This window comes from Strongylocentrotus purpuratus, unplaced genomic scaffold, assembly GCF_000002235.5.
Source record: "Strongylocentrotus purpuratus isolate Spur 01 unplaced genomic scaffold, Spur_5.0 spur5_contig_858, whole genome shotgun sequence".
NCBI classification, from domain to species: Eukaryota; Metazoa; Echinodermata; class Echinoidea; order Camarodonta; family Strongylocentrotidae; genus Strongylocentrotus; species Strongylocentrotus purpuratus.
Window position 1 is genome coordinate 2,542,093 of NW_022145566.1, and position 24,081 is coordinate 2,566,173.

At 36.0% G+C, this 24,081-nt stretch overlaps 1 protein-coding gene across 6 annotated transcripts in view; it reads left to right on the forward strand.

The window, feature by feature from the left end:
* The window catches only part of LOC115917984 (neuronal cell adhesion molecule-like), a 105,960-nt gene that overhangs the window by 64,241 nt on the left and 17,638 nt on the right, over positions 1 to 24,081 (forward strand). For all 6 annotated transcript variants that reach the window (XM_030997818.1, XM_030997853.1, XM_030997839.1 and 3 more), the window contains 11 exons: positions 116 to 275; positions 867 to 1,015; positions 1,698 to 1,830; positions 2,460 to 2,620; positions 3,990 to 4,214; positions 5,171 to 5,426; positions 6,283 to 6,398; positions 7,235 to 7,409; positions 8,631 to 8,750; positions 9,441 to 9,614; positions 10,290 to 10,412. In XM_030997818.1, the coding sequence (XP_030853678.1) occupies positions 116 to 275; positions 867 to 1,015; positions 1,698 to 1,830; positions 2,460 to 2,620; positions 3,990 to 4,214; positions 5,171 to 5,426; positions 6,283 to 6,398; positions 7,235 to 7,409; positions 8,631 to 8,750; positions 9,441 to 9,614; positions 10,290 to 10,412 (1,792 nt within the window). The remainder of the gene's footprint in view (positions 1 to 115; positions 276 to 866; positions 1,016 to 1,697; positions 1,831 to 2,459; positions 2,621 to 3,989; positions 4,215 to 5,170; positions 5,427 to 6,282; positions 6,399 to 7,234; positions 7,410 to 8,630; positions 8,751 to 9,440; positions 9,615 to 10,289; positions 10,413 to 24,081) is intronic.

Here is a 24,081-nt window from a genome sequence, read left to right on the forward strand (position 1 = left end):
GTAAAGTGCATTGTGAGGGCCTATGGTCCTGAAATGTGCTATAGCAGAACTTATTGTTATTATCAAGTCTATGACACACTCTCTCTCTCTCTTTTTCACCCCTATTATGAACCAGTTGACCAACGGGGACAAATACACCATCGATGAACTGGCGGGAAGCATAGTGATCAACAATGCCTTGGAAGTGGATAGCGGAGCATATGAATGCACAGCAGAAAACTCTATCGATGGACAAGATTATGAGGCGACGGGTAGTGCAACCCTGACAGTGCTAGGTGAGAGGTGGTTTTTTAATATCAATTTTTATTTTTTGGCTTCTTTTTAGTTTTGATTTAGATTTTCTTAGTTATAATCCCTTCTCTTATTTCTCTTGCATAGGGTTGCAAGTACCATTTTTTCTTAGTTCTGCCCAAACTAAAATGTATTATTAATTTTCTGTTGAATACAAAAGGAGCAATATCTACAGACTCCTGTGTTTGCAAGATTTTGAAATATATTGTTTACCCCAATATACTAATGTTTACTTCAAGTGTAACCCGTCTAAAAAAAAAGAACAATATTATGCTGATCTGCAGCATAGCACAATGAAGTTGATAAAGAGAGATGATATTCATTTTGAATTTTTTTTTTTTTTGTTGAATTTTTTTGTTTTGTTTCGGTATAAAAAGACATAAAATACATGATTCAAAGTTCCAAGGACCAAAACTGATCATGTTTACAAGTAATACAATAAAGTTAAAGATACAGTAAATATACAATAGTGAGCCAAACAGCCAGGTATAACAAGTACAAGATGGCAATAAAGATGAAAAAATGAAACTTGTGATCTCTCTCTCCCTCCCATTCCTCCTACAACCACTGAACAGGCAAGACAATAATCACCCTCCCCCCTGCTGATCTGACGGTTCGAGAGGACACTACAGCCACCTTCCAGTGTGAGATCACGTATGACCATGAGCTCGATAAACCTGAAACCTACTGGATGAAAGACGGTCAGAGACTCGAGGCTAATCAGGTCAATATGCATGCTACTACAGGGACCCATTTCACAAAACTTGTCATCAGTGACAAATGACAGTTTTTGTTATAAGTTACTGAAATCCTTGCTTCTGATTGGTTAACAGCAGATTTGTCACTGATTTTTGTCATTTGTCATTGAAACTCATTGAAACTCATGCATGTAATAGACATAACATTTAGATAGGTCTTTGTTTGTCTTTGCCAATGACGATATCTTTCTCTCATTTTGGTTGATTTTTCATTATTGTATTGTGTCACTTGTCAGAGAAAGGAAATGATTATTATCCATCTGAGGGTTCAAATCCGAAAAACAAGAGCTCGTCTGTTTATTGTAGATATAAGTCCTAATCTTTATCACTGTTTGTTGGTAAAGTGATAATTGTTTTGTATCTTTGGGATGTTTTTATTTCCCTTTTTCTTCCATAATTGTTTCAGAAATTGTTTGGTTTTTTTTTTTTAAACACTATAATTGTATACACAGATTTTTTAAACACAATGCTCTGCTTAATATTTTTTCAGATACATTTGTTATAGAGATAATTGGTAGTTTTTAAAATTATAAAAACATTTAGTATTGCTCATTTTGAAATGCCTGAATAGTCTTTTTGATTGAAGAAATGAAAAAAGTTTAAATGAGATCACTGTACTAATATTAGTTCTTATTCTTTCCTCAATAGGACAACTCCTTGAGAATAGACAACGCCATGTTTTCTAATTCAGGAACCTATACATGCTTTGTGGAAACAACCCTTGATGAGAGTACAGACACAGTTCACTCAGTGAATGCTTCTGCTCAACTCGTTGTGAAAGGTACGACTTATAAAATGATATCTATCGTGACACCTTAGGTACTGTTTATTGCTCGTACCATCAGGAGCTGTTGAACTGATTCACAAGATGCCCAGAAGATGCTCACAAGATGACATATGACTATTAAAATACAAATAATGCTGTCTATCAAATCTGTTTCATGAGAGGATTAGATTACTTAAGCCAATTTGCAATCATGCCGTTGTGACTTTCAGTAGGCAATTTTACAGTTCACTTCATTTATTCCCACTACATACAATATAGTTAATAGAAATTAACACATTTCCATCTCAGTCGTCTTTGTTGATGCCTCACATTTCTTGACACAGGCCCAAAATTAAAATGGCCTAAGTCACATGCTTGACTTAAGCCATTATACTAACTGGGCATAAGCAGTAAACCGGTAAATATGTTCAATTCAGCCGACATGCCATTTAACAAAGGTGGATAGCCTCGTATAGAGATGACTTGGGCAAAAATATAATTTTCTTCAAAATATGACTGAGGCCATTATTTTAAGAAGGTGAGGATTTGTTGTTTTCAATGTCATGTTATACAGTATTTTGGTTTTTAGAAGAAAAAAATGGAAAGTTTTATTTAAGATTTGATTTTCATTGTGTTTCTCCTAGGTCACCCTGGTCCTCCTCAGAATCTGCAGCTGCGAGCCAAGGAACAAGAGTTTGCAATGGACCTCTTCTGGGATCCTGGCAATGACAACAATGCTCCTATCCTCTATTACATCATCCAGTACGACACCAAGTGGGCAGATATGCACTGGCAATTCCAAGCAGTAAGTTCGCCTTGAAAGCATGGGACAGATTTCCCACTGTTGAGGGTCGTATTTCTAAAGTCCACCGCACACTACATGATGGTCCTGTGATCCGATTTTCATAAGAAATTGCAATTTTGTATTAGATCTAAACAAACTTCTTCTTCATTTAGTATGTAAATAAAGATCATAGTACTAACAAGCAGAATTTTAGTGCATTGAAATGTTCTACCGTATTTGCCGGCGTAAAGGCCGCACCGCCGTATAGGCCGCACCCCCAACTTTGACATTTCGTAGAGGAAAAAAAAAAACTACAACATAAAAAAAAATAAAAAAAAAAAAAAAAAACGGACCAAACAAAATCGTAATTTTCTTGTAGAACACTCTTTTTTTTTTACAAACTATACCAAATTCATCAATATTCTTATAAATCAACAAGAAGTTAACCTCAAAAATGATCATAATTTAGCAGATCTTCATCGACTTTTAAGCTAGTACTGTATCGTACGCAGATTTGGTATCCTACAATACCCCTTCCTTGATGTGCGGTGTAATCCGAAATAGCATTTTCGACCTGCGCAGTTGCGTTGCGCGGCAGCTAGCTCCGTAAGTAACGGCCTGTCCCTTTGTTTACTTTTTGGCGATGCAATGGTATGGACTTAGATCTAGATCTATCGGCAGATTTTATTAGAAAAATAAGTTTTTTCGTCTTCATGTCAACTATGCAACATAAACTTGTCGGTAAGTTGTGTGGAGTTATTCTAGAATTGTCCTGTACCATTGTCTAGTCATGCTACCGTTCCTATAGTCCCATACGTGCAAATGGACGTGATGTTTTGACCGCTGAATTTTGTTGTTGTTGCGTATACGCCGCACCCCGACTTTTTGATTTTTTCTCACCCGAAAATACTGCGGCCTTTACGCCGGAAAATACGGTAGTTAGAATAAAAGCGAAATGGGCTTCAAATCATGGACAATCGCACTACTGGTCTGATGTCACCACAGTTCTGAGTGGATTTAGCTTTTCCTCTTCCAAGAAAGCATGAAATCTCTTAAAATTTAGATTTTATTAATCATATCTAATCGGAACATAGTCAGATCGTATCGTGCAGTGAGCTCAAAGCACATTTGGTGTGCATAGAGATGTTATTTTTTTTCCCCCTGTTATCATCTTTGATACGATCAGCAGCAGCAGCAGCTGCGCATCATCATTGGCAACATCACCATCATCAATATCATCATCATCGCCATGTTCCTAATCCATTATCCCACTTATTGATCTTAATTTCTGTTGTGATTTTGAATTCAGTTATTAAATGGTATTTCTCTCTCTCTCTCTCTCTCTCTCTCCCTCTCTCTCTCTCTCTCTCTCTCTCTCTCTCATTCACAGAACGAGACAGCTGATGATGATACTTCACGGTATCGCAAAGTGCTTCACCTGCAGCCGTTCGTGGATTATCAGTTCCGTGTCATTGCTGTGAACGAGATCGGGAGGTCTGAACCAAGTGCGGGGGTAGCTCCAACGGTCGATCCTCAAGTTGCCCCACCCTCTAAAAATCCAATTGAAGTCAGCGGAAGTGGTACTAGACCCGAATCAATGGTCATAAGATGGCAGGTAGGTCCTCCAAAGATGATAAGATTGTAATTTTGTATTCTTAACATTTCTACTGATTATTTGGCAGTCTCTTTAATAGTGATCAAGGTATTATATACAGATGTAAAAATCAAGAATATATTTGCTTTATTTTCTTTTTATTTCCTATTTTGAATAAACAATACAAACACTTTGTCTAACTGTCGTAGTTATAGATAGACAATGATTTTTTGGTTATTGACAATAATAATGATAATGTCTTCTATAGCCCTGGTATTCGCCAGCTCAGACGTTCATGGCGCTTGCTCCAAATATGATACGTATTACCCAGACCTGCCAACCAGTGCGATTTAGTCGTATTTAGTACGATTTTTAGAAGCAAATACGACAGTACAATTTCCCTCAATAAAATATGATTTTCAACAAAAAAATCAACAATTTTTTTTTTTTTTTTTTTTTTTTTTTTTTAATTGTATTTTTTTTATTTTGTGTGTGTGTGTGTGTGTGTGTTGTGCCATTTTCAATGGCAAAATGCCCATTCTGTCCTATTAAGCATCTCACAACGGCAATTTTGGGATATTCATTATAAGTTCATCGAACACACCCGTCGTGAAGAAATCATGCATATTCAACCAATGATCCATAAAAAAAATTCTTCCTGTATGTAGGAACTGTAAGAGGCATTGATGCACGTAACAGTCCATGTTTATTTTTAAGAATACAACTTTTGTCAGTAAAATACAACTTTTGGGATTAAAGAATACAGTTTTTGAACTCCAGAGGTTGGCAGGTCTGATTACCTGAACTGCTTGTGGTATATACAGTTAAAACAACATTAGATGGCCCAAGAAATACTCGTTCGCAGTGGTCATTCAGTAGTCAGTTTACATCGGAATTAGCTAGTCTTTCTACTGACTAGATGTGTCTTTAGCATTACTTGAGCATAACTTGATGGTCACTTGAATTCTTTGTTTCAGTCCATTCACCCCTTCTACTACGGTGGGGATGATTTCCACTACGAGGTTGCATACAGACCCAGGATGTCAAGTGAACCATTCGTAAAGGATACAGTATACCCAGAAAACACCGATGCTAATCCTACTGGAATCATCCAGAATTTCATCGTAAATGCCAGGAAACCTTACGAGGAGTATGAGTTCTCTGTACGATCAATGAATAGTGGGGGACCAGGACCCGAGCCAGAGATTCATTATGGGTTCTCTGGAGAAGCTGGTAAGGATGCACTTTTCATTCCTTCCTAATTAGTGTCATTTAATTAATTTTAATTCATTAAAAAAAAATTCATAATTGCAGTCATACACCTCAATTTACATGGATTACAATCATGTGATTAAATAGAAACGTACACAAATTGAACATGAATGGGATACAAAAAATTAACGATCATGATAAGATGTAATCATTTTCGAACTACATCTATAAATTTGTTGAATCTACTTGTACATAGGATTAATTAATGTATACGGCTACCTCACAGGGTCCTATGCTTCATAGTAAATGCCTGCATAGATTTCCTCCCTTCGTATTCTAATTTACACCGTTTTGGTTGACATTATGGAGATATATATATATATATGCCCCTTCCGGAACACTCCATCATATCCTCGCCTCTTGCCCAACCCTGCTTGATATTTGAGGAAGTTGAAATGGGGCAAAGGTGGCAAATCGACAAAACTATCAAACAAGGGAAACACAAATAGTGGCCATTGTAGACAGGTCGGCGTTGGCAGCCATTTTGATTTTGAATAATTGATTGATAGTACGCCGCCTACTCGCAAGACCTCTCGCATACCCGCCAGTACGCAAACAATTTTCTTTGGCTTTGAAAGAGTTCACCATCTGTTTAATGATTTTCTTTCTTTCTTTGTTTCCCCAAAGGGAAACTACATATGCTACTTAAATGTTATATTTGATAAGTAAAAATATGAGTTGTAGTAAGGCCACATGATTGGTTATCCTGGAGTTCACAACCTTATGTGTAAACAAATCCTTATGCCATGTTAAATCACATCATCCATATCATTGTGCTACAAACTGATTTCCTTCCCTCTGTTTCCTACCTACCTAGCTCCGGGTGCCTCTCCGTCAGGTGTTACAGTGGAAGCCATCTCAGCTAATGAAGTTAACGTCACATGGGAACCTATAGATCCAGAAGATGCCAACGGAAAACTCGGAGGCTACAATGTAAGTTAGCCAATCCCATGACAGGCAATGTCTCCCAACAAGTGCCATTTGTTTCACAAACAAACCTTCGCAGTGATGCATCTGTCCCAGTTTAAGTAGCTTATGTCCAGTTCAGTTTCAGTTTCAGTTTATTTTCATATTTCACATGTTGTATAACACATCATTACATTTGACATGTTACATTTTTTGTAATCATTTTTTGGGATGCATTTATACAAACGAAAAGACTAATACATAAGACTAATTTTAAATAAAGGAAGAAATATGATGGAGCCTAAAGAGAAAGCAATGCTTGTAGATCATAGACTCCGGAAGTTATAACAATGATAGCTACATTCAGGATGACTGCATTTGTTTTAATAGCTCCTGAAATCACGAAGAACATAAAATCTTCCCAAGAAATCATGGGTGGAAATGATGATTGAGGCTTAAAGTCATTTCAGCGTTATTATCAAATCCTTCCACTCAGTGCTAAAAATGCATTTGAATGCAAATTTACATAATATACAGTATTTCCTGTTGATACATGTACATGATGTATTGTCAACAAGCGAACTGTTTGATGGAACTCATCACGCCTTGAAGACATGCTTATGGATGTAACTATAATAATAATAATAATAATATTCCACTTTTATATAATGCCCAATACATCGATACAAGGATGTGTCTTAGCGCTTTACAGATACATTAATACCCCGGTCAGCAGATTCAGGCTTACCCAAATACAATGTTGCACATTCCCCACACCCTGGGGAGCATTCCTTGACATACATATATTCATGTTGCATGTCCACTGTGGTGTTCAACTACCCCCAATTCTCTTTGTCTTGCAGGTTTACTACAATGTGAAAATCGCATCCGGTCAGGATAAGCAGATGTGTGTCAAGTCGCCTTGCGTTGTAGGAAACCTCCAAGCTGCAACCACGTATGAGATCACAGTCAAAGCTTTCACAAACGCTGGAGAAGGTCCCGCATCAGATGTTGTGGAAGTTGTCACTGATTCAGCACGTAAGTCAGTTACTCAGTCCAGGGGGGTGTTTCACAAAGATCCCAAGTGGAACTTAACTCTGAGTTGGATTTAATCATTATGGAGAGCCATTTGTAGCCTTAAAATAAAATACATTCAAAAGCAAGAATTAAAGTATTTTAGACTTTTCATAAATCCACATCAAGAACATGATATCTCCTTGATAATAGAAAACATGAACATTTTATGCCTTTTAAAATAACTTTTACAAAATATTTTCAAAGATGCTAACGGCTTTCCATAATTGTTAAGTCCAACTTAGAGATAAGTTAAACTCAGGATCTTTGTGAAACACCCCCCAGATGATGCATCCTTACCAAAATTGTGATGATATTGATTTTGTAATGAAGATTTGAAAAGGACTGCTATAAGTAGATGTTTCTACCCAGTCCATTCACCAAATGGAACCTGCTCCCCACAGAAGTCAGAGAATCTTCATCTATCGAATCATTTAAAGCCAGATTAAAATCCAAATTAAAATGCATGCATCAAAACACCTACGCTTCATTAACACTCTGCTAACTTCAATTTCGTCTGCGACAACTTTATCCAGTAATGGCGTTTGATTACTGTAACAAGCAGATACAAAGAACAAGATTTGTAAATTTGGCATGTGAGTTTTGATATTGAAATTAAGCATAAAACATACATTGATGTATGTATATCAGTCTCAAAGCAGTAACCATGTGAGAGCTAAACTAAAACCAAAACAACATATTATGAACAGTTTGAAAACACATAGTTTTAAAATGATGGAACATGTGCAGGAGTTGCTTACTCAATCAGGCTATTGAAGAATGGAGTACAAAACATGCCCCATTCATTTGAATGATACATGTTTTTCATTGTTTTTATTTTTGAGAACATACATGTACATTTACATAGTACATGTATCAGGAAATTTGCGCTGTTGGATCTTTGGCCTAACATTGATTGGACATAGCTAATGAGGCAATTAGTTTCACAACTCTACATCATTATTTTTACACCTTATGCTTGGTATTAGTTATCAATGATTTATGTGAATATAAATGAACATTTCCACCTTACCGGTACATCAATTTGAAATTACTCCATATTCATGATAAGTGGTTAATACAGGATTAAATGTAGGCAGGTAAGACCCTGAAACACTATAAGTATTTGTTTTTATCTGCTCCAGGTTTTAAAACTTCTTTTCTGTGTCCTTGTTGTCATTGCAGCACCCGGCCCTGTATATAAGCTCAAGGTTGATGTCTATTCTTACCGCTTGGTCCTTAATTGGCAAGAACCAATCCTTACCAATGGAGATCTCACAGGATACAACGTTATAATTACACCAGGTAAGCCTGCCTGTCTCATACCTGAGTATCTGATTGTTCTTTCTATCTCTTTGTGTTTATTTACAGCTGTTTTTGTGTTTCTATGTTTGGTATTGTTCTTGATTGCTGACAATTGGCGAACTTGAGTTGTATTCATGTTTCTATGTCTTTTCTCTTCTGCATCTCTCTTTCCCTATCATTTTTTTTTCTCTCTCTCTCTTTCTCTCTCTCTCTCTCTCTCCCTTCTATTCCCTCTCCCACTCCCATTCTCTCTCTTTCTTTCTCTCTCTCTCTCTCTCTCTCTCTCTCTATTATTTTGTATATTTTTAGTGCATAGCACCAGTTTGCCTGCTTTAAATATGATTACAAGGTTTCAAATGTCATAATGCATTGTCTTCTCTGAGTTGTCCTTTTTTTGTCCCTAATTGTGAGACTCTATTTGTACCAAAAAAAATTAAGAGAGCATATGAATCATATTCTGAAAAACAGCTAATTTGCTAGCAGAGTGCCATTTTATATTTCTCAAAGAACTTAAAATCTGAATTGATTTTTTTTTCCCTCACAGATTTTTAAATGACAATTACTCTTTGTCACAGGTGTCTTAAAAATTTAATTCCTTGGAGTTTTATTTTGATTGTGGAAATTTTGAAAGATTTTGTCCTACACGGTTGTCTTTTATTCCCCTTCCTTCTACAAAATGTTTCACTCCAGTGGTCGATGAGACCCTAGGCGATGAGGAGAACTTTCCCTTAGCAGTCGATGACGATCTTACCCTCATATACGAAGCCAGTCCTGAAACCAAGTATCGCGTAGAGGTGCTGGCCCTCAATACTATCGGCGATGGCGAGAAGACCACCGAGGAACCTACCACATTTCTACAAGGACGTAAGTTGCTCCCCACCGCCCAATTTTATGAAACTTGTTATCAATAGCTATTATCACATTTCTATAATAAATTTGCTCTCAGCAAATCAAATGCAATGATTTCAGTAGCTTTTAACAGTTATGGCAGCTTGGTATTGATTTATAAAACAGGGCCTACGTATTCTCTGCTTCAGTTACAATTGCCCAGGGCTTCTTTTTTTTTGTCAGAGGTGTAGGGTTAGAACTTCGGTTGAAATTGGGTTGTAGGTTAGGGGTTGGATTGAGAGAGTTTGCTCCAGAGGTGAAGTAAAGAACTGGGTTAGTGTTAGAGGTCGACTGTGGGGCAATCGTCACTGGAGTAGTTCTGTTGACTTGCATTTTATTAAAATGTAAATGTCTTATGAAATTTAAGTTGTCCCCAATGAATTAAACACATTAAACTAAGTGTACAATTCATCACTTTTAATACTTACCACCTTCTTAAGAATAGTTGATACGATAAAACAACAGTTGTGTATTTTGGGTGGTTGGTGGCCTCCACAAGTAGCCTCTACTTCATCGTCAGACTACAATTGACATGGAAAATTGACATTAAACAAGTGAATATTCTTCTCATGAGACATAAGCAAGTGATTTGAGAGATACATGAAGCGCTTTAAACTATCACATTTGCATTTGTTTTCTACTATTTATTAGGACCTTCCAAACCAAGTGGACCAGACGTAGACGGCATCGCACCCGACCATGCTAACTTCACATGGGATCTTAGTAACCTCAATCCTACTGCATCGGCCATTGAAATCCAGTATAGGAAGAAAGGTAAGACATATATATATATAGCAAAAGTTTTATATATCTTTGACGCGTTTGAAGGATTTGCAAGGCTATCAAAATTATCACTTACATGATATACCATCATATAATGTGGAGATATGATCTTGCCCTACGATTGGTCAAAAGTAAATCATGTGATGAAAGATAGTTCGCCCATCATTGAAGGAAGAAGAAAAGTTTGTTACACTGTGTAGATAGTACTTCTATCTTCAGTGAAAGTGCATTGTGATCATTTGTACCATCACCTTCATCAACGGTAATTATTTGCTTACTAATGAGATGGTCTCACATTTACTTTAGATGAAACAGAGTAGGTTATTAATATTTATAACCAGTTTTATAAGAGATGTGTGGGTTATTACAAATTATTTTAAAGTTGGAAACATTGCCAATGAGCATGATCATGATAATGATGATGGTGATGACGATGATGATGGTGATGGTGGGAATGAAGATGATGATGATGATGACGATGATGATGGTGATGGTGGTGATGATGATGATGATGATGGTGATGGTGGTGATGATGATGATGATGATGATGATGATGGTGATGGTGGTGATGATGATGATGATGATGATGATGATGATGATGATGATGATGATGATGTTGTTGTTCATGGTGATGTCCATGGTGATGATGATGATGGCAATGGGGATGGGGATGATGGTAGTAATAATGATTAAGATAATAATAGCAAGTGGCATGATGATGAGCATGGTGACGATAAAGGTAATGATGGTAATGCAAGAATGATATACAAATGGATTTATTTATTTGATGTTGAAGATTATTGTGATTCATCAGGATAATTATGACAGTGGTGATGTGTAAGGCTGATTAAATAATCATTAATTTCAATAATCAACTGTAAGCAAGAGATTAGGTTCCTCGGCTCATATTCAATTCAATACTTAAGTCCAAAATTTAAGCTTTTTACTTAGTATTTGGCTAAGTATTTTACCCTTAATTTAAGACAGCTCCCTACCAGACTTAAGCCAATTATTTGGAGGCCTTGATTGGCAGGCATATGGTTTTCTTATGCAGTATTATAACCTGCGCACTATTATATCAGCTCACCTTTATGGCACATTACTTTTGATTGAACGAGTGATGTCACAATGCTCATCGGTTAGCGGGAAAAAGTGTGTCTTATACACAGAGATTTACGGTACCTATACAGGCAATTAGATAATGATAAGTACAGCTTCTACTCTCTTCATTGGCTTTGACAGTATATGTTTTACAAATTGCAGTAAGTAGTTATACATAATGAGAAAATACAACAAGGATTTACACAAGGATAATTTCCCTATTTTTTTATAAATACTTTCGCTCTCTCTCTTTGATATTTTTCAATCTCCACACGATTGGAAGAACAAACTCCAATTCCAAGTATTTAATGAATTATAAACATGTAGTACAAACTAATGCTTTACAGTTGAAAGCATTTATACAGAATACCCTGGGATGTTTATATTGTTGATAAAAGCTGACGAAAGGGAGCCTTTGTCCATCAATTCATCAACTTTTTCATGCAATCTAATTAGTGCTTTGATGAGAGGCCATTGCAATAAACCTCAAACAAGGAAAATGGGGGTGATTTACATGTGCGTGAGTGATAACTCGTATCTATCCCACAAAGGATTCCGCATCCATGAATTGAGTGGAAAATACTCAGTAATGAGGCATCAAATTGATGCTGTAAAAAAATACCATGTTGTTGATAAATGAGAACAAATCACCTCCTCCCCTTTCATGATCAGCATCTCTGTTTATGGGGATGGGTCATTTCTCACGCGGACGGAGAGCGGGAAAAATTCTGCGAGCCTAAAATAGATGAGCTGTACAAATGGCTTATGCATATGGTTATATTTTGTGCATGCGGCTCGATCCATTATCACTAGTCAGCATAATGACATTACCGTTAGCTACACCGAGCCCCCAGGACAAAAGGCAAAGAGGGTGTAGACGGACGGGCGAGGGGTATTAGAGGGGCTCTTTCTTTATATTCTCATATGATGCATTAGATTTACAGCAAATTTGATGACATTTTTCATCTTTTTATACTACTTTATCCTTTCTTTATTGATGACTCACATCATTGTTTGTTGTACTTTTTGCTTGTATTAGCAATAGCGAGATCTTGGTCTTTCTTCTGTAGATACTATATTTCTTGGAGTCTCTCCTTTTCTCTCATCTTGTTTTAGTTGTTTGTAAATATTTTCAAAAAGAAATAAACTCTTTGATTTTATTCTCCTCTCTCTGAAATCTTGATCCACTTTTCTTTTTTAGCAATAGAATCTTAATTTATCCTCACAAATTTTTTTTTTTCATTTGGTATGCATTTGAATAGTAGGGGATATTATTTGGTTTATATTTGGTTTATAATCTAAAACAAGCAGAGCTAGTTTTAGATTATTTTTTCATACATTGCATCAGAATGAAATACAATCCTCACAATTATTTTAAAAAATAGATATAGAAGGATCCCATTTAATAATATCCAAAAGCCTCTGGCACATACAGAAACATTGTATAATTATGTGATATGTGCTATACAAGAACAGTATATTATTTTTTAGACCATTTTAGACCATTTTGTTCTTTTTTGTATCTTATCTGCTTTGATCCATGGGAGACAGAAAACAGAAATATAAGAAAATTAATGCAAAGTAATATAATTTGTAGCCATAATAATAATGCCCTTTAATAGATTGATGATGTGTGCATATGTCTGTAATGTCAAAAGATTGTGACACCTACATATGTTGATATCATGAATATGGTAAGAGATGATTATAAAAACAGTAAGGTATATTATTAATGTCATATTACATGCAGTTATGTCATGTCGGTACTGATTTGAGGCTCATGGACATGAGTTTTGTGTTTCTTATTTTGATATGCTGTCTATTAATCAGGCCTGCTTTTAATGCACCTTTGATGTATTTTTAATGGGTTTTTAATGGGGAATCGAGAATCAGCACAACACATCCTCTATTAAAAAGAAAGAAAATTAAGTCCTTTTCAATACAAACTACAACCAACCTGTACTTACAATTAGGTTGACTAGAATCTTTATAATGGTATTCTCCACTCTCATTAGATTTCTGTCTAGTGTGTATAGAAGTGAAGGGACACTCGAGCTTCTGTGTATAAGAAGTACAAATTTGTAATTATCAAAGTGGACTTTCAAGCTGATTAACATTTCAGCCCGTAGCAAGCAAACAGTACATTCAGTAGCTCTCTCTGTGTGGTGAATCAAGCATACGCAGCGTGTTAACGGGAGATGAGATTTTAATTGCTGGATTAATATATGTTGAGTGAGCATGTGTCTGAAATGAATCTAATTTAAATGGTTTAGTTGCAGTGATCCAGATTGATTGTGCGAGATGATATATGTTTGATACGGATGGGATTTCAATCGTTTGATTGTACAGATGATCATACTGAGGTCTAGGGAAGATGCATTGGTCAGATGGGTTGTTAAATAACCAGGTGTCATATGTGCTTGCATTAGTGTGTATACTATCTTTCACATTGAAATATATTCTTACAGTATTATTAGCTGATAAACATATATTTTGATTTTGAAGTAATACAAAAAGCACAGATAGTTACTGGAGCACATCCTTCTAAGGAAAACAGGTTGAATTTATTGCAATAAATAAAATCAAAATCAGCAACAGCATAATTATATTATTATAATCTTAGTACATATTCTATAGACTTTTACACTGAAGTTTTTTATTTTGTAGTTATTTTGTTATGCTGTAAGGCTTTTGGGACCTCTATCAATAATGAAGAAAATTTCACATTGAATGGATACGATATATATTGAAGAGATCTCCTATTCATTATTAGCAGTGCATTGCAAGTTCACCCAAACATACACACAGATCACAAAGTTATGACTAAAATTAGACTTTGTAAATATGGTTGTTCTTTGTCTACTAAGACTACGTGCCTGTCTTTCTCCCGTTGTTTACAGCTTGTGTGGGAGTATGAAGGAGTAAATAAAGCCCGCCAATGTTTGAGGGGGGGGGGGGTCTTGCATTTTTCAATATTATTTGCCACTTGTGTAGGAAGTTTGTAAAGAGCAGTTGAGTATGTTCCTAATCGATTCACTTTGCCCAAGATATCTGGGACCTTATATTTATCATACTAGAAATGCTGTTTGTCTGTAAAAATCTGTGCTTTCTTGGTTGGTTTGAAATCATTCTGTTTTTATCCGGGGCTACTCTCCAGTGAAAACAAATTCCCGGTTATAACAGCTCAAAATTTGAATGACTTTTTTCTTTAAAGCACAATCCGTACATAACATATTTTAGCCTCTTTAAATTATGCGTTATGACTCAAGCACTGACCTGGGCCAATATTGGTTCCCACAGATCCACTTTTGGTCATATAGATCTTTGGATCATACCAGCTCCCATCATATCTAGGGCAGCTTGGAAAGACATCACAGAATTTGATTAAACGTAGCTCCAGTCCATGCAGGTTGCCTGCGTCAGATCTCCTCTCTATTAGAAACCTAATGGACTTCGACCACGCTCGCTCGCTAGTCTGCTGTAATGGTTTTCTCAGAGAGCTCAAATTAGGGTTTAGGTTTTGTGGTCAGTGGACGTGTGGTGTTGTTGTTTATTGCAGGTAGGGGGTAGGGTAGGATATGAATGTGTTTATGCGTGATGTGCAGCTAGGGGAGTGTACTACTTCATCGGGTTTGACTAGAAACTACTTTACTTGGCATTCTCTTCTCTACTCTTTAATGACATGCGGTGTTGTATTCGTTGAATAGTTGTAACCCTTTCAATAGATGTTAGTCTTACAATTTAAGTCAAACTTGATTCAGTGCAGCCACAGTTCTGACCAATTTTGCAATCTCTGCTCTACATGCCATTTTAACCCAAAAAATTGTTTTTGTTGATTTTTAAATCATATTCACAATTAATTCTTATTGTAAAATGTAAATGCTTTCAAGTAGTTATTAATAAAAAAAAATAGATTTAAAGGCACTGAATCACTTTAAAGCAAATGCTCCAGGTGCACTTATGTAGAAGAAAAAAAACTTTTTCTTTCTACTAATAAAGTTTATCCAGGTGTGACACCAACAATACAAGGTCATTTTCTGAGGTATTTGCAACAATAACAAGATCTTCCTCTCCTGTAGAAGCTTTTGTTTTGCAGCAATAAGCATCAACTCATCTCATTATACTTGATTTACCTATCATAACCAATTGCTCACCTATAGACGTTAATGTCATTGATGATAGGCCTATTCAGGCAGTCTAGTTGAATATATAACACATTTCATATTAATCTAAGTCTATATTTTCTGTTTTGTTACGCTTGGTAAGCCATTAGCAACACCAATGCAAGAAATTTTGAGCTTCCAAAACACTGCTCCACCAGTTTTCTGACCTTGATGTCATATTCACCCTGCCTTGGACCCAGCCCCCGTGCTCAGCAGGCACAGAGATTCTCAGATTGAATTTAATTACAGCAATCGGTAGAGAGAGAAAGATGGTTGGGTGAGACTCAATGACAGATAACCAATTAATGGCCGCTGGGAGCATGTGATGACACCAAGAGCTCTCTCATTAGTTCAGAGGGGTTGGACATACCTCCAGTCATGGTTACCAGATAAGAAGAGATATATTTTTCTCTAGATTTGGACATTTTGATTATTAGGTAGCATAGAACAATATAAATCAATATGACATAGTTAAGTGTTGTCATCAACCTTAATTTCTCAGTCATTTGATATAATGATATTTTTATGGAGCCATATTTTTTCTCGGATTATCAAATTGATGTCCATTTGTAAAAAACAAAAATCAACCAAAAAAAATTCAAAAGGCCAATCCCAGGGTAGGGGGATTGAGTAGAGAAATATAATATGCATGTATATTCCCATATCTTATGACATCAAAGTTTCTTAAAGGTGATCAGTTTTCCAAATGCTTTGGATTTTCTATTCACAAAGCCAAATTAAGGTGAGCATGCCTTCTTTTTGTAATTGAAAACATATAGATTTATGATGCAAAGGCATAATCGTTCTATCATAATTCACTATAGTGTAATGGAATATCATTCAGAAAAAAAAAGTATAGATTTAGCTTGGGGCAAATAGTAACCTTAATATGAAGATCCACCTTCTCTGCCTCTGCTCATCATGGGGAGGGGGGATTAGCGACGATGCAGTAATGAGATTCTGTCTTACAACCATCTGCCTCCAGATGGCTTGCAAGAGGAGATTCTGGGAAGAGGAGAAGGTGCGTTTAAATCCCTGCCAAGGTTAGGAACATCAAGAACATGAAATGAAAACCGTCTTTAGGGGAATAACTAAAATTAGAATCATTCTCTTTTTGAATGTCTTCCATATTTTTTCCATTTCATGATAAGCATTGATTGATGACGTCAATGTCTGCGCACCTTGAGTGAACAATGCATTATTTCAAGGTCCAATTAGCATTGGTGTTGAACGAAGGGGAAATAATCAAGTGTGATATGAAAACGATTTGGCAGTATGGTTTTGCTTTATATTCGCAATGAAAATGTGGGTAGAGGTCAGTTGAAACCTTCTTTATATTAATAGCATGACATAGCCAGATAGCCACGTAGTAAGCAAGACATAACATGTAGACATTGATGTGCATTGTACATATATCAATTGCTGCTCTATACTCACTTTTTTTTTCTTCATTTTACTTCTCGTCTCTCTATCGTGTTGTTTTCAACGATTGCGAGATTATAACTTTTTTTTCTTCTATAAACTAAAGAATCAAAATATACTCAGAAAGCCATTAGAGCTCAGATTACAAGTATGAATTATCTCATCCTGTTTGAAGTTCTAATGTGGTATCGATAGGGGAATGTAACATGTGTGAGAAATAATGGTGAAAAAAAGGTGCAAGTCACTTTTAAGTTTGCATCATGTATATATAATTTTCGTTCAACTTTATGTTATTAAGCAGCTTTTTTAGATAGATATATTCTTTTATTGATCCACATTCAAAACATAGAAAATTGGCCTCCACTGGCAGCACATACGGTAAACAAATTACAATATAGTTAGCAAATAATTGATAAACACTTAGGTGTATATATAATGTACATAAATTAACACGAGAGTCATGACATAACAAAAAAGCATTCAAATTAATAATAGGCAAACCTAAGAAAGGAGTCGACATTTAAAGATTGAGAAGAGAGAGAAAGGTCGGAAGGAGACTAGATTGAAGAACGAAATAGTAAGAAGAGGGGGAGAGAGAGGGACAGAGACAGAGAGGGAGGGGAGGGATAGAGAGAGAGAGAGAGAGAGAGAGAGAGAAAAGGATGAGAACGAAAGGTGGACACGGTGGAGGAGGGAAAGGAGAGAAGATGATACAAATAGAGGGAGGGGAACAAGTTGTAGGTATGGAGGGAAATTCAAGCAACCCTTTTTAGTTTTGATAGAATTTCTCTGCATTCTTCATGGGATATTGATGTTGAATGCAACAATAGATCAGATAAGCATGAGGCTGACGTACATGTATCATGAAATAATTGTGTGATTTGTGCAGGATGAGACATTGTCATATAGCAGGCTTCACAGTTCCAATTTCTCGCTTCCAATTTCAAAAGAGAGCTTTGGGGTGCATGGTATATATCTAGAGTCCTATTGTGTTACCAGTTATGTGATATTTTAAGTGAAATTTATGTTGCAAAACAGGGCATCAATTACTTCTTGAGATATGATCCAATGCAGGGAGACAATGCTGGGTTTATGAGAAAGGAGTATGATGATATTGTGGTTGGAGAAAGGTTGTATTGCTTTGTCTTAGCTCTCCCTTTTCTGTTTCTTCCTATCTTCCTCTTTCTCTCTCTCTCTCTCTCTCTCTCTCTCTCTCTCTCTCTCTCTCTTTTCTCTTTCTCTTTCTCTTTATCACTCTCTATTATCTTCTCTCCTTCTCTCTATCGACAATTAATTTAGCAAGAGCACCTGTATTTCATAGGGAAATACAATTGTAGAAAATAGGTATGTATTACATCTATATGCTTTATGATTACAGGTATTAATTACAAAATAAGCATTAGCTTTTGGGTTACTTACTGTTCGTTCACCTCCAATTGTAGTGAATTGTTGTTTGCCCTTTTCCATTCTTTAGACCGAACAAAAGAAAAATCAATATCATGATATTGTTCGAGTTTATTTTTAAAGCTGTTAATCTTTTGAATTGTGTAGCACGGTCCAAGCTTTTATCTCCTTCACCACACGACTATGAACTGCAGCCATTGCTGTGTTACGCGATATCCATTGCAATTAGTTATTGCAAGGCATAAACATGTTTGGATCAATAGGGATTTTAATAAAGAAACGCTTGTTTGCTTTACCTTATCCTCTGCATGCCACCTGAACTTGGTCAGAAAATGTATTGACTGTATTGATTATCAGGCTGTGAGATGGAGGGAGAGAGAAAGTAAGATGAATTAAAGAGAGAGAGAGAGACAGAGAGAATAACATGATGTGTATATGATTGGCCGTGTGTTTGTGTGTGAGTGTGTATGAGTGATGAGCCTCTCCTTGCTATCTTCAGTCAGTAACCATTGAAGCATGCATACCACCACACCAACACCACCACGAGGAATCCCTTTTATGTGCTCAGCCGAGGTGACCTACACTTACTTGCACATCTCTGTGAATGCAAACGTACACTGGCATAGCGATCGCCGGCCACCGCGCCACTCTCTCCCTCTCTCACTCACTCACTCACTCAATCGCCAGCACTCGCCAGCAGTCACTTGGGGCCTGAGCGTAGCAAACTCTATTGTGTTTCTCACCGGCTATACATATAAATATCATATCGATATATGTGTCATGATAGCTCATATTCAGGGCTGTGTGTTTGATGTACCCGTATCGAAGAGATCCCTGCTGCTTCACTTGGTGTGTGTTGCTTCCCGGAGCCTATGCTGGAACTAATCGTGACAATAAACTAATTGCTTTTTAGGATCTGATAATATCTCGGGAGATACGTACGTGTTTGCATATCGGTCAGTGGATATTATATATTTAGGAGGATTCCTACATTGTGAGCATGCCTGCAAATTGCTGAGGGATACTTCTACTTTTCTCTCCCGTCAATATATCTCTGTCGTTTGGCAAAGTGGAGGATAATATTGTCAGTGCCAGACTGACCTGTCCTGTTTTACGCTCTTCATACCAGTCAACATCATCCCGCTGCTAGCCAATATATCGGAGCGTGGGCACACCAAGCTGCCCGGGATCATTAATTTTTCCGCTTTACAAGCGCAACATCTCGTTTGCGGCGAGGTAAGTTGTCCAATATTGGGCTGCAAGGGAATTTAGATGAAACTGAAACGAGTATCTAATAGGTTCCTTACTCCATCACAGCAATATTGCCTAAGAGATATCCGATAAAAGGTATCCTCTCTCTCTCTCTCTCTCTCTCTCTCTCTCTCTCTCTCTCTCCATTCCATTTAGTCATCCTCTTTCATAGCAGGCATTCACTTTTTGAAACCTGAAATTGTACATTTGAAAATCATGCTTGTGAGTGTACAAATCCAACCTTTTGCAAGTATAGAAAGCATGCGAATTGTACAAATAAAACGAATGGATCTTGGTAAAAAGTGCACACTGCACATTAAAGAAAAAACTCTTAAAGTGTAAAATGACTTTTACGAAGTCATTATGGACTTCCCAGCACCTCTACCCCTTTGGCTATCTTCAGTACATGCTGTTCAAGAAAGGAATTTACAGAGTCACATGCTGTGATAAGAGATGAGATAGGCCTATCAGTTAATGTCAGAGGTAAAAAATCATTCTACTACCAAGTCTATCTGGTCCATCATCTGACTGACTGTCCGTCTGCCTTCATACTAATAGACTAGCTGCATCAGACCCATGAAGACAAATTCTAGTCGATGAAAAACAATTCAAATGATATTTTTTTTAAGTGTAAACCTCCAAAAGATATTTGTAAAGTGACTCTGTAACATTGCCTCAGATTCTGAAATAAAATCCTGGACTTAACTCATCAAGTTTAATGTTATTATAAGTGTTAACCCCCCAAAAATGTATTTTCTGGCAATTTCATTAAGTTCAACGTTATTATAAGTGTAAACCCCAAAAAATATTTTAATAAAAAATATACATAAGCATTTATTTGCTGGCAATTTTATCAAGTTCAATGTTATTATAACGTTGAACAATCAAGGAAAATAACTGTATGGTATACCTTATTAAGTATACCTTATCAAAAATATATTATACAAATTTATGATAATATGTAGGTATGGTAATATAGACTATTTTACAGCAGTGGTGTTGTGTCTCTCATCTTCACACACCCACTCCTCCCCTTCCCTAAATACCTTGCTTCAAGATCATCTGATGTATCTGAACAAAAACAAAATCATATGACTGTGGGGAGATGCATCTACCATCCCTTTTTCATTTAATTTTTTACTATTGGGTGTGATATTACTTATTGCGGTTGTTGTTTATTGTGAATCGAAACCACAAGCAACCAATATGTCTTTAAGGCAAAAGCTAATCAATGTTATGATTATTTTGCTGGTATGCATATGCAGGAACTTCTTGATTTAATACATTCCTTTATAGTAGAAATTTCTGTATTTTAGAAGTTGGTTTGCACATCACCTGAACTGTGCTTAGAAAATTCTGAATTGATTTTGATAGTCAGCACAATGTACAACACACTATATAACCCAAATACATAAGACTGAAATGGGGCCCATGTCATATGCATGGAGCTGTAACTGACAATGATAATATTTGTGCAAACAAGGCATTGTATGACTTCCATTATTTGAATTCGAGAGAGCGCAAGGTCAGAAATAAACTTTTAGTCCATATTTGTTGGGAATCTGCTGTAGCGTGAAATGGGTTCTAGCTTTTTCGAACCCCTGCTTTGCCAGAGAATCCATGTTTGTGAAATAGTAATAGCTTGGTTTTGCCGATAGTTCAAGTTCACACTCTGCAGGATGGACATGAAATATAATAATCTGTATTATTAACAATAGGTTTCATTCTTTATTGCTGGAGATATTCAAATGTGTGAAAAACTATTCAAAATAAACAAAATCTTGATAAACGGATGGTAGGATTCATTTCATCCCTATGCATATTTTTTCATAGCTTATGAGGGGGAGGTATGACTTTATTTGTAGGCGTGTTGGATTAGGATCATTATTTACACACAGTCGGTTGCATAAGCAAACCAAATAGTCCTGTAATTTAGCGTGTAATGACGACCTTCAAAGATGAGAATCATAAACACGATATTGCTTGGAATCGTATTTGACATTATGTATTCATTATTTGTACCTTTGTTATGTCAGTAAGCTAAAAAATCTATGTACCAGTATGTATATTTGTAGATGTTGCAATTTATGATAGAGAAACTCATTAATATAAATAGCCATTGCCAAGAAAACATCAATTAGGCTTCTGGTTAACTTCATAGGCATTACAAGTATTTATCCATAAACATTTATTATCGGTGATTGACTTTTCTTTGTATATATATCAAATATTTTTATGATACACCTTTTGTTTATGAATCATTTTGTTCTGTCTGGAAAGAACTAATCATATTCTGTCACCAATAAAATAGTACATGTACAAATAAACTATAGCATACAATAAATGCATGTGGCATGCATATTGAAAGATAGTAAAAAGTATGGGTTATTAATGTCATGAAATTAAGTCCTCAATTTTACTTTTCCGCTTCTTCTTGTATACAACCCAAGAACGGAGCTTCTTGTATGCCGGAGGAGAAATCCTTACATTTCAAATACATGATCTCATAGCAGGTACATAAATGAAGCATGTCTGTGCCTGAAGCAACATATTGAATGTTCTTGGGATGTTGTATTGGATAAACAGTGGAAGTGGTAGTACTTGGAAAATGGTGTGTAGACAGCAAGATGTGTGAATATATTGATTTCAATGTACAAGTCTGAATCTATATACTCCATAGATCCATGTTCAAGAGTGAGAGAATATAAACATCACATGCTCCAATATCAGTCAGTAGAGAGGTGTGAAGCTCCCCTTTGAAATAGGTGTGAATCGGACCTACTTTAAAGATATTAAATAAAATTTCACATGTTTATTATAGAAGCTGTAATATGTATGGATTTTTCATAGATAGCACAACAACAAAATCATCCCGGAAAGTTTATCCATTCTTATTGTCTTCACTTTGAATAATTAAAACTGTATCAGTAATGGAAATTATATAAGTAACGTACATGGTAGAAAAAGCTCTAATATCACAGATATCATCAGAACTAAAGGTCTGGAGTACCTGTTCTATTAATATAATCTTGCTTCCCACAAACTTGAGGTCTAATTTTAAGGTATTATTCTCTATCAAAGTTGAATAGTATATTTAAGAGAAATATAAAAGTTAAAAGTAGTAGGTCTGATGTTCTCTTGATAAGTCTCATTACCGGTTGAAGTCACAAAATGCTCTTCAAACGCTTTGATACCTTGAAAGTATACAAATAAGCTAGACCAGCATGTCATCTCCTTCCGTCCTTTTTAGGAAGATGACTTCATAAAGAACATTTGTTATCAAATCTGCTGATGGTGATTGAAAGTTAAAAGAATTTTTTACCGCCCAATCTCATTTTTTATGTTTCCTTGCATGTGACAGACAAGCTTGATATATTACCTTCTTAATACCTCTTTTGGATGTAAGCTTCAAATTTTCTTTGATCCAAGCACACATTTATTACCTAATATCCACATCCAAGCTTTGTCTTGTCACCGTAACAATGGCTTAGATGGATGACACAATGTTTTTGATATGAAGGAAATTTCATCCATTTATTAGATAATTAGATGTGCAATGTATGATGGAAATACATAATATAGTTGGTCTGGAGAATATTTATGTCACAAAACGATTTTTCCGTAGTGATACTTCGTAGCTCTAGTATAAAGAATATATGAAACTTGGCGTATGGTATATGCCATGGTTGTATTACATGCAAGAGAGCAATACTTCCTGTTGCAGCTGCTTTTCTAAACCTTCACCAGCATGCAATTTAGATTTCATTGATTTTTTAAATTTTCGTATGAAGCGCTCTTGAAATGTGTAAAGAGATAGCCCCCGAAATAAACAGCTGTATTTATATGCAAAGGCATACGTGATATTCAAGTGATATAAATACTATTCCATTATTATGGGAGAAATAATCTGGTGAGTTTTAGTCCCATGATACAGGGCATGTGAAGGTGAACCTAGCCAATTTAGATTCCAAGAACCTAATTACTAATCTTCTGTACATGATAGATGAGAAGAGGTATATAGGAGGAGAGCGAATTGGACCATGGAGGCCAAAGAAGTCTAATTGAAGTTGATAGCTCTTTAACCTTGATTTAACATTCCAACTTTCTTTCTTTTTTAACTTCATGGATTTTTATTTTGTCACAAACTGAATAACAGAGAGATTATAATTCATGGGGTATACACATGTACAATGGTACCTTCTTCAGTATTTGAAGCGATGCCAACAAAATGGCGCCACATTACCAAAAGGGGAATCCAAGAAAAAATGACTCTTAGAATTCCATGCAGAATCAAGTATGGGATTGACATGCGGGGTCTG